The sequence below is a fragment of the Danio rerio genome, chromosome 12, assembly GCF_049306965.1.
Source record: "Danio rerio strain Tuebingen ecotype United States chromosome 12, GRCz12tu, whole genome shotgun sequence".
In the NCBI taxonomy this organism is placed as follows: Eukaryota; Metazoa; Chordata; class Actinopteri; order Cypriniformes; family Danionidae; genus Danio; species Danio rerio.
The window spans coordinates 8,228,617-8,240,836 of record NC_133187.1 but is presented as its reverse complement, the minus strand read 5'-3'; the positions used below and the strand labels follow the sequence as shown (position 1 = coordinate 8,240,836).

General features: G+C 37.4%; 1 protein-coding gene across 50 annotated transcripts in view; it reads left to right on the top strand.

Moving 5' to 3' along the window:
• Window positions 1-12,220, top strand: part of ank3b (ankyrin 3b) — a 211,155-nt gene that overhangs the window by 165,935 nt on the left and 33,000 nt on the right. For all 50 annotated transcript variants that reach the window (XM_073918153.1, XM_073918150.1, XM_073918148.1 and 47 more), the window contains 4 exons: window positions 22-246; window positions 6,130-6,284; window positions 7,766-7,977; window positions 9,999-10,206. In XM_073918153.1, the coding sequence (XP_073774254.1) occupies window positions 22-246; window positions 6,130-6,284; window positions 7,766-7,977; window positions 9,999-10,206 (800 nt within the window). The remainder of the gene's footprint in view (window positions 1-21; window positions 247-6,129; window positions 6,285-7,765; window positions 7,978-9,998; window positions 10,207-12,220) is intronic.

Sequence of the window (12,220 nt, the reverse complement as noted above, 5' to 3'; positions counted from 1 at the left end):
TAAATTGTTTGCCTCTTGCAGGTTTTTGGTGAGCTTCATGGTGGACGCACGTGGCGGGTCGATGCGAGGAAGTCGCCACAATGGCATGCGGATCATCATCCCGCCTCGCAAATGCACTGCGCCAACACGTATCACATGCCGTCTGGTCAAGAGGCACAAGCTGGCGTCGCTGCCACCCATGGTGGAGGGAGAGGGCCTGGCGAGCAGGCTGGTGGAGGTGGGCCCAGCAGGGGCTCAGTTTCTGGGGTAGGTTTCACCTTCCTGCCCATTACACTCCAGCCTTTTCTTTTCATTCCCATGGAAGCCATCTGTGTTTGGTAGTGTGTGTCGGTGAAGTGTTTCAGCAGTGACATACTAGAGCAGCTTTGCCCATTATTGTTGTCATGCCAATGCCCTGGTACTTGACACTAGGTCAGTGATATACAGTAAAGCACATTGACTTTACTCTTGCCTTTTCTCTGTTTCCTACAACCACATCCTGCAGGTTGTTAAAGTTCCCTAGTAAATATCTTGAGGACTGCTGAAAGAGCTCCACCATTTGAGTAATGATGAGTGTTTCAAAATGACACATGCAGGCTGTTTCAGAACCTAGTGAGCTGCCTATATAGATAGCATTTTATAGCAAGTTATCTAATTCAATACCAGTTCAGTATAATTTCCAGAACTCTGTTTCGTTGTATTTTGAATGTTTTGACAGAGGGAATTTGCACTATTTAAATATCAATTCAAAAATCCAACCATTTTGTGAAATAAAATTTCTAAAATAAAATATGCATAACATTTATGAACAATAACCTTATATGAATATAAATAAATGAGATTTTTTTTCTTTGCAAATGTAAGCACTACACAAAAGATAATAAAAGAAGTTTTGACATTTTGTAAAACAATTTTAAGGTCAGTAATATTGGCCCCATTAACTTAGTTAATTACCCCAACTTTCCTAGTTAACATAATAAAAGCTGAATACTAATATCTTGCCAACTAAGTGGACAAATATTATGTGCCGAACAAATATTATGTTCATTAAGCATCACTTGGGAAATAGCTTTAAAGTAATTATAATTATTATATAATATAATAATTAATGATTAAATATAATAATTCATAGAAAGCATGTATAGAAGCAAATAAAAAAACTAACACAAAATTGACTAGAGCATTAAAAGTTCATTAAAATGTTGTCTTGCTTTAAATCACAGGTGTCAAATCCAGTTTCTGAAGGGCCAGTTTAGTTTCAACCCTAATTAAACACACCTGACTGAACGAATTGAATTGTTTAAAACTTACAAGTAATGCTGCGGTCACACTAGACTTCAAGCATGCGAAATTCTGTCATACAGCGCTGCGAAAAAGGGTGTTATTATACAGAATGATTAAACATTTTAAAAAGCGAGCGATCAGTCCATATTTTAAATTTCTGTAAAGGGAGGTCATGGTTTGATCGTTGTTTGGTCTCACACAATCACGTGATGCGGATTTTGTGGGTCAGGGTTCAGCAAGCTTAAACTTTCGAACGCAGTGAAATGCAAAACTTGTTCTACGAGCTAAACTTACTATCCCTTAACTACAAGCTTGCATTTCCGGATTGTCACATTCCCATACATATAAATGGACGTCTTTGGGAAGAAAAGTGCAGTGTGACCACAGCTTAGGTAGGTTGAAGCTGGGTTAGAAATAAACTGTGCAGAGCTGTGGCTCTCCAGGAACTGGATTTGACACCTGTGCATTAAAAAGGACAGTTCACCTAGAACTGAAAATTCAGTCACTTTTCACTTGTTTCAAACTTTTTTGGAGTTTCTTTCTACTGTTTAAAATTGTTGAAGATACAGTTGAAGTCAGAATTATTAGCCCCCCTTTGATATATTTTTTTTCTTTTTTAAATATTTCACAAATGATGTTTAACAGGGCAACGAAACTTTCACAGTATGTCTGATAATATTTTTTCTTCTGGAGAAAGTCTTATTTGTATTATTTTGGCTAGAATAATTATTAATTATTTATAAAACATTTTAAGGTCAAAATTATTAGCCCCTTTAAGCTATATATATTTTTTGATAGTCTACAGAACAAACCATCATTATAAAATAACTTGCCTAATTACCCTAACCTGCCTAATTAGCCTGATTAACTTAGTTAAGCCTTTAAATGTCACTTTAAGCTGTATAGAAGTGTCTTGAAAAATATCTAGTCAAATGTTATTTACATGGCAAAAAATAAAATAAATCAGTTATTAGAAATGAGTTTTTAAAGCTATTATGTTTAGAAATGTGTTGAAAAAATTTGCTCTTCTTTAAACAGAAGTTATGGTGAAAAAAAATAAACAGGGGTTCTAATAATTCAGGGGGGCTAATAATTCTGACTTCAACTGTATATGCTGAAAACTGGTGACCATTGACATTTATAGTTTTGTTTTTCCTACTGTGGAAGTCAGAGGATTTCTGACATTTTTAAAAAAAAACATCTTTTGTGTTCAAAAGAAGAAAGAAACTCAAACAGGTTTGGAACCATTCGAGGGTGAGTAAATTGTCAGTACATTTTCATTTTTGGGTGAACTATCCCTTTAAGTAGTTATGGGCACATGTTAGCAGAAAGCTAACAGTCTTCTGTGTGCTGTTTGTTTGAGCTGTTGCCAAAGAATATTCCATATAACATTTACACTACCTGACAAAAGTCTTCAATCCCAACGAATAATAACTTGACTTCTAGTTGATCATTTGGAAAAGTGGCAGAAGGTAGATTTTTCCTTTGAATCATCTATTGAACTGAATCCCAATCATCACAAATACTGCAGAAGACCTATTGGAACCCGCATGGACCCAAGATTCTCTTAGAAATCTGTCAAGTTTGGTGAAGCAAAAGTCATGGTTTGGAGTTACATTCAGTATGGGGCGTGCAAGAGATCTGCAGAGTGGACGGCAACATCAACAGCCTGAGGTATCAAGACATTTGTGCTGCCCATTACATTAGAGGGCAAATTCTTCAGTAGGATAGCGCTCTTTCTCATACTCCAGCCCCCACATCAAAGCTCCTGAAAGCAAAGAAGTTCAAAGTGCTGCAGGATTGGCCAGCCCAGTCAGCTATGAACATGATTGAGCATGCCTGGGATAATATGAAGGAAGAGGCGTTGAAGATAAATCCAAAGAATCTTGATGAACTCTGGGGGTCCTGCAAGAAAGCTTTCTACACCATTCCAGATGACTTTATTAATAAGTTGTTTAAGTCATTGCAGAGATGTATGGATGCAGTCCTCCAAGCTCAAGGGAGTCATACATAATATTCATTCCTTTTCCACTGCAGCACGACTTTATATTCTATACTGTACATTATTTCTGTTAAGTGACAAGACTTTTGTCTTAGCAAAGTCAGACCTCACTGTCCTCATTAAATCATTAAAAATCAAGTCATGATCATGTTTTATTTTAATAAAATAAGTGTTATCTAGAGGCCTTTGCCTTTCATAAGCCACCTCTGATACCAAATGATCAATGAGAAGTCAAGTTATTATTTGCTATTACTAAATCTTGGATAGGAGACTTTTGTCAGGTAGTGTAAAGTCAGTTTGGATGTACTGTATAGTAGAACGACATCAAGAAAGCTCAGTAGATTTTGGAATAAGCCGCAGTTCTTGGAAGAGTTTGATCAATAGCTTGCGCTGAAACGCTAGGGCCGGTATCCCATCCTGCAGGAATGACTGAAGTTGTTCCTCCTTTTTTTTTGTTCCTCTAAATGCTGCATGGAAATAATACAGTAAACTCCATCTACCCCGAAACCTCCCGCCTCTTAGCGAGGGCGAGAGCTACGTTAGCCGAATCCTGCAGCTCGGGCCGCGAGGAACGAAATTTTCGGGGTAGGAGTGTGCGCTAAGTGACGTTCAACTACTATTGACACCACGGCTGATGTTTCCTTTGTTTCCTCCTTTACGTTCATCTACACCTTTTCCTTTTAGCTTTCAGTGAATGTACACATCGCTGAAAGTGACTCATACTGGCTGATTATGGGCTGGTTATGCAGTGCTTGGTGAGCATGAGTGTCTGCAGTCATGGCTGCTGCCTTTAGCCTTGTGTTTTTTATGCTGAGAGAGTTTCATTTGACCTTTTAGTTTCTGAGAAGGTATCAGTATGGTTTTTCTTAAGCTTAAGGTCAGTTTGTAGTATATATTCGGATGTTTTGTGTCAAATGTGCCTGGTGGGTCGAGTCTGGGGCCTTCAGGCATGAAATTTCCCATGGTACCTTCTCTGTCTACACATTTAACGTTTTGTTTCATGATTCCATGTTTGTCTGATGTTACTGTTCTCATTCATTGTGTAACATGAGCTATCTCATTTCATAGAGGCAAGTTGCTTTTCAGTTGTATCAGTGATGGATTATGCGTACGTGAAATATTAATTGGTCTTAAACCTAGACATTAATTTATAGAATTAACTCAATAGTGATTTGATTTCATTCTTGAACATCTTTAAAAGGTTTTACAAACAGACTTACCTATAAATGAGAAGTAAAATTGTAGTTTAGTGATGGAGATAACTATATTGATAGCTATAGTGTACAAACATCTACAAAAACAGGCTAAAATGCTCTATTCCTACTAAAAGTGTACTGAAGTTTCGTCCTCGATCACTGTTTATGTTCTTTAAAGCAGCATCGATTCTGATTGGTCAGTGATTTGATCATTTGTCAGCTGGAACACTCCACTTTTGGAAATAGGTTCATTTTTAAAAGATTTAAACAGTTGAGTTTTACAATTTTGAATCTATTCAGTCCATCTCTGGGTCTGGCGGAGCACATTTAGCTTAGCTTAGCTTAGCGTAGCATAGGTCATTGATTGGAAATAACATTACAGGCAATTATACTTTGCATCGATGTTACCTAGTTGGGGACTTTTTCAGGTGCTGCGTAATTTCATGGCAACAAAGCCAGAATCAGAGCATAGTTCTTAGCCACATCAGCCTAGAAAACAGCAACTTTTATTTTTTCCCTTGGGTCTTAGTACACGATATAACCACAGAAGAGTAAAGCTTTAAATAGGAAAATTATCTAAACTCTTTATTGGAATTTCTTTTGAGTGAGATGCTAATGGTCTAATCTGATTCAATGATTTATGCTAAGCTAAGCTAAACTTGCTCCTCTGACAAGTTAAGCTTAATCAATCCAAATATGGTAAAACTGAACTGTTTAATTTTAGGGGACTTGTAAAATCAGCCGATTTCCCAAAAATTGGGGTGTTCCTTTAAATCTTGGAAGAAAAACATGACCATTAACTAAATATTGAACCATTTCAAAGAAGAAAATTAAAAACAATTCAGCTTTAAACCTTAGAACAACCTTAAGGGTAACCTTAAAATGAGAAGGGATTTTTTTCTGAATGGCTAAATAGAGATAAATAGAATTATTTTTACATTTTATACACCATAATGCTTTTGTATTTATAATTAAAAAATGTTAATACATAACATAACATTACATAACTCTCACTCATTTGACCTGAAGTGCATTCATGGGATTCATTCTATCAATAAATGTGTTTCCTGAGTGTTATCAGCAACACATTTACCTAAGTGAGGTAATACAGAAACAACAAAATATTACTAGATGTTACTAGTTGTAATAATAAATCAGCTTTTTTAACTAGTTGTTTTATTAATTCATAGTTTTAGTGGCTATAAATAATGTCGTTTTTAAGCTTTGTCTTGTTTTTTCAAACATGGTTTAAAAATTTCGAACTTGTACTTTTAATATATAGCTCAAAACAACACTTTAACGTACCTTTTTAAAAGCTCTTTTTTGGACACTGATTTAAAATAGGGTTGTGTGCAGTGCATCTTTATTTTGCATTTTACTTGTTGTTTGAAAGATTTAATTTCAAAGCATGAAGTGACGCTTGGTAAAAAATGTTATAGTAACTCCATATGTGTCCCTCTGGGTTCAGAATTGAAACAGGTGGCCCTTACCCAATCCGTATTAATATTTCATGCATTTGCCAAGTGCCCCTCTTTTGCACTAACGTTCCATGAATGTACGTCATCGTCATTTACTAAAGTCATCCGCAGCATTTATATTTCTCTCTCTGTCTCGCATGTATTAGCCTGAGAGGATCCACTGATTAAGGCCTGCACTGTGTTTTCACAGCCCCGTGATTGTGGAGATCCCTCATTTTGGGTCCATGAGAGGGAAAGAGCGAGAACTCATTATGCTCAGGAGCGAAAACGGTGAGACCTGGAAGGAGCATCATTACGACTGCAAAACTGAAGACCTCAATGAGCTACTCAATGGCATGGATGAAGGTATAATGATGATTGCTAAAACTAATGCACTGCTTTTGACCTTGCTAGTCCGCATGATGAGATTCAGAGAAGCCTTTAGTGAGTATTGATTAGTGCTTAACTGTTGGGTGTACATATTGTTGATGACAAAGCAGAATGGAAAATGGCTGATGTAATGCTACAATTTATCAGTAGAGAACTATGACGTCACCTTGTAGGCTAATCGGCTGCTAGCATAAAACTGGTTCCCTCGATAAAATCCCGAAGATTGCGAATAATAAGCTCTGTGCTCAAACACTGTTCATTACACCTACACGTTTTGTCCAGCCGGATAATCCTCACAAGAAGATACAATTTTTAGCACTTTTGGGTCTTAAATGCAAACGCAAGAACTGAAAAGCTAACATTAGGCTATAAACAGACTACAGTGCTTTCGGAGCGCTCACCTGTGACGTCAGCTCCACTCTGCTACAGACATTATATCAAGCTTATTTTTAGAAATAATGTCCATGACAAAGATTTAATCTCTCGGTTTATTATATTGTTATTCACGCTATACATTACAAACAAATCAATACGCAAAAACACAGAGACCTTTGTGCCTTTTGGATCGTGGGAAATACATCTGTTTCGCTTTGCGGTTGTTGTAAAAGTTTTAAAACTGTATGTATAAATGTGCCTAGATAGTGTAATCATAAAACACAATTAAACAAGTGTATCGTTCGCGTGCATACAGCCTGCTTACCTTAACAGACGACAGAAATGAGGCATGAGGAACAAGTCTATTAAATGCCTGCAAGTTCTATCAAAGGTAGAGAACAACATTCAATGTTCTTTTTATGTCACAAAGTACTGCGAAAAAGAGCACATACAGTCACATTTTATGGAGGAGTGTAAATATTGCAGTTATGAGAGAGTTAAATGTATTCAGATGAAGAAAAAAATGACAAAAAATCAGTTGATCGCGTTAAAATGACGTTAATATTTTTACACTTATTCACACGTTTGCATCACTGAGAGCAGGAAAGAGACAGACTGCACTGGTAAGCAGTATCTTCATAATATCGTTTAATTAAAATCCACAAAAATCTCAACAGCTTTTACTAGTGAAGGAATTATCTACACACAATATGAATTCCCAATTAGAAAAATACTACAAGCTAAAAAATACTATTCATGAAAATACTTAAATAGCACAAATCCAAATGCCCAACGCAAGCGAGCTGCGCTCCAGACTAGATCAGCTGGATGACGTTGAATGTCATTTATATATTATGCTGCCTATGGAGAGTGACACATCGCTAAAATCTCAGAAAAAGTTTATTTCTGGGTGAGGTAATCCTTAAGGTAAAAGCTTAGATCATTACAACCCCTTAGCAACACATTTAAAACCAGCACAAGACAACTCCAACTTAAGGAAACATCATAAAATCAAGTTTGTATGTTTTCTCCAAATACTTTCGCAGCCCTTCAAACTCACAAAATACTGGTGTGTCTTACAGAGCTGGACAGCTCAGGTGATTTGGAGAAGAAGCGCATCTGCCGGATCATCACTAAGGACTTCCCACAATACTTTGCGGTTGTATCACGGATCAAACAGGAGAGTAATCAGATGGGTCCTGATGGAGGCGTCCTGTCCAGCATGACAGTACCTATGGTACAGGCCTCGTTTCCTGAGGGTGCTCTCACCAAGAAGATCAGGGTTGGACTGCAGGTAGATTATGGTCTAGGTCAGGGGTGCCCAAACTTTTCCTTATAGAAAGCCAAAAGCCAAAAATCATTGAGAGCCTTGGGTGGAAGTTAATTTACTGAGCTATATTACATTAAAGTTGCCATGGGTAATTTCCTAAATTGTATGGATTATATGAATGAATTTGTTAAATTCTATTTAAACTAATGCAGGATAATGTTTAAAATGATAACGTATTGCAATAAAACATAAACAATACACTAGTCAAGCAGAATCTACCTTTGCCTTGATCTGAAATCTGATTAATTTACACCATTTAATTGTAACATTTACTTCAGTTAGCTTTTAACAATAAAACAAACAAACAAAAGTTTACATCCTATTTGAAATGACAACCTCTAAACCATGCCCATCGTTCTTCTTCTCTTCTCAGATGGGATGACAGGCCAAATCAAAGGTTACTATGGGCCAACTTTGGCCCGCGGGGCCTAGTTTGGGCATCCCTGGTCTAGATATTTCCACTTTTGTATAATTATTCACAATATGCAAATACATTCTCCTATCTCAGCCAAACATAAATATAAAACTACACTGCAAAAAATGCTTTTCTTACTTAGATTTTTTGTCTTGTTTCTAGTACAAATATCTAAAAGTTCCTAAATCAAGAAGAATTTTCTAAACAAGCAAAACATATTGCCTTGTTTTGAGAAATATTATGCCAATATTAAGTCAGTTTTTCCTTAAAACAAGCAAAATAATCTGCCAATGGGGTAAGCAAAATAATCTTACGTCAAAAGAAAAAACAAGATTAATTTGCTTACCCCATTGGCAGATTATTTTGCTTGTTTTAAGGAAAAACTGACTTAATATTGGCATATTATTTCTCAAAACAAGGCAATATGTTTTGCTTGTCTAAAAAATGCTTCTTGATATAAGAAATTTTAGATATTTAGACTAGAAACAAGACAAAAAAATCTAAGTAAGAAAAGCATTTTTTGTTGTGTAGAATCTCCAATTGAAGAACCTATAGCATCTGAAGAACCTTTATCATCCAATAAAAAGACATTCTACTCTGCAAAATGTTTTTGTATAAAAACACCTGAATAGACCGAACAGTTTTTGTTCCTCTTCAGCATACAGTATCTATGAAAACTTTAGAGTTTGACTATTTAAACATTGCTCTTTATTAGAATCTCAACCAAGTCTAACTTAAAAACACTGACTCAGTCAATGACATGATTTTGAGTTGGGAGAGTTTGGGATTATTGTAGAAAACAGACATAATTTACTTAAAATGTTTACATTGTATGATGTACAGTTCTGTGCAAAAGTCTTAGGCCACTAGTTATTTCACCCATAAAAAAGGGTTTAACGTCGGTTATTTCTATATTTTTCTGTGTTATGTCAGTTTGAAATTTTAATTGTAGTTATACAGTGAGATTATTGTCTGCACAAGGAGTCTGTAAGATGCAACATCTCTAAGATCCTTTAAAAGACCTACCTGCAAAGCTACAATGCTTTGAAAGTACTGTTCAAAGTTTTTGCACTTGTTGCTGTAAAATGAGGACAAGATAACAAATAACAAAATATTAATTTTATTTACCAATTAACTTACAACAATTTGAATGATCATACTTTGCATTTAAATCTCTTGCCCATAGTTTTATTTGGTAGCTTTGCAGGTCAGTTTTTTAAGCATCCTAGTGGTGTTGCCAAAGTTCTGCTGGATCTGTATCAGTTTGTTCTGTTTCTTCGTGTCATTCCAGACAGACTGAATGATGACCAGATCAGATCTCTGTGTGGAGCGCTGGCTGTTGTCAGACTCAGTGTGCAGACAATAACTGTAGAATTACAGTTAAAGACAATAATATTATTTGTAAATGTAAATTTATAATTCAAACTGACATGCTGAAAAAAAATATAGAAATAACCGAATTAATTTTTTTTTTTTGTTGGTGAAAATACTAGTGGCCTAAGACTTTTGCACAGTATTGTATGTGCAGACATTGCAGATTAATTTAAATCTTCTTGCTGTCTCTCAACAGGCCCAACCTGTTCCAGATGAAGCTGTGAAGAAGATTATTGGTAATCGTGCCACCTTCAGCCCAATAGTGACCGTGGAGCCACGCAGGAGGAAGTTCCATAAGCCCATCACCATGATCATACCTGTGCCTCCAGTCTCTGGAGAGGGGGTGGTGAATGGATACCAAGGAGACACCACACTAAGCCTGCGTTTACTCTGCAGTATAACCGGTGAGATTGGCTTGTAGTCATCAATAATGACATAAATACATTCATCGGCCACTTTGCCACTTTATTAGGAACACCTTGTGTGTGTAAGCTAGTATAAGTTGCCTTCAGAACTAACTCTATTCTTCATGTAATCACGAACAAGGTGCTGCAATACCCCAGCAGGCACATGACCTCAGATTGACAATGTACCCCAATGTCGCCATAATGTCAGAACGGCGTCAGTGTCCAATGTCAGTCACTTTCTAACGCAACCTAAAAACAACCAAATTTCAACGTGTAATGATGTTACACATTGAGTGGGCATTACCACTATGACGTCTATTAGATGTTGGAATTTGGTTGCCATACCAGATGAATAAATGTCAGTATTTGACATAAACATGCCAGTGTTTAGGATGCTGGATCGACCTTGGATTTTGGTCATGTTCAAACACAACCTAAATTCAACCAAATATCAACGTCATTTGATGTTGCTATTAGGCATCAAAAAGGAGCAAGGACTCAAATGCAGGGGAATGGGAATTTATTAAATAATAAAAATAAAATAAAATGCAAAATAAACTACCCCGAGGGGGAAAACATTAACAAAACAAATACATTCACATACAAACAGGACTGGGCAGACTGCCAAGGATGAGGACTGAAAACACGACAGGGCTTCAAACAACAATATGTGATGACGAACTGGCTCAGGACAGCAAATGTGAGGGGTTTATAAACTGTAAAAAATTAACACACAAACAGGTGAACACAATTAACTAATAATGGGTCAACAAGTAGAGGGTGGGACAAGGCAATAGACGGGAGAGCACATGACACAGAGAGACAACACAAGCCATGCGCTCACATAAAACAGGACAAGAACATGCAGCCAATGAGAGAACTCATTAACCGCATGTTCATGACAACAAACACAACACTGAAGCACACGACAAAAGCACGTGACTACAATGTAAACACCAAGCCACGTGCTTTGACAGACGCAAGACACGAGCACACGATAAATGACAACACTCACCGTGCGCTCACACACGCAGCGTGCATGTTTCATCCCAGCTCCGACCAAAACCGAAACCAACTGGATTGAGACGCTGGGAATGAAACTCCACGCTGCAGACAGACGAAAACACAAACACGAGTACAAGAGCGTCTGAGGCACGCAAAGACCGCGCGGCCGCAACAAGCGGAAGCGCGCACACTCTGCGCACACCCACAACGGCGCGCGCACACACAGAGACACACACTAGCCCCTTTCACACAGTGATACCGGTAAATATCTGGAAAATTTCCGGAACGACTTTACCGGTATATTCAAAAAAGCGCTGTTCACACAGGCGAGGACGTTACGGAAATTTTCCGGAAAAGAGCATTCACACATCCATTCCAAAATACCGGTAAATTCTGACATCATTCACCACAAATGAGCTTTAAACGGCTGCGCTTGTATTTGTAAACATTTGACTAAATTACAAACTTTATGGATGATCAATATTGTGAACAACTTTCACAGGATCACTTTCTCATGTCGAGATGTTCATAATATGTGCGTGTGCTGGCGCTCACAGGCTGTTTCACAGGCACACGCAAAGCTTAAAGGTAAACAAACAACGGCTTATCATAAGCATGTCATCGATGATTATTTACACAGTAATAACAGACTGTAAATGCGTCTGACTGTTGTGATTGGCTAAAGCAGACGTCTCACGTCAGCACGTTCTAGACGTGCACGCGCTTATTACGGTAATCTTCCTTCTGCATTCACACAGCGCAGCATTCCGGCAAATTGCTGGTAATGTTACAACTTCTCTTTCCGGAAAATAGCCAGAATGAATTTACTGGTATTTTCAAAAAGGACCTGTTCACACATACAACCTTTCCGGAAAATTGCCGGCAATTTTCCGGAAAGGTCTGTATGTGTGAAAGGGGCTAATGACAGAAAGAGAACGAGACTGAGCTAGTGTCAGAGCTCTGCCACCAAAACAAGAATTTACAAGACCAGAGTGGCAGAACCCTG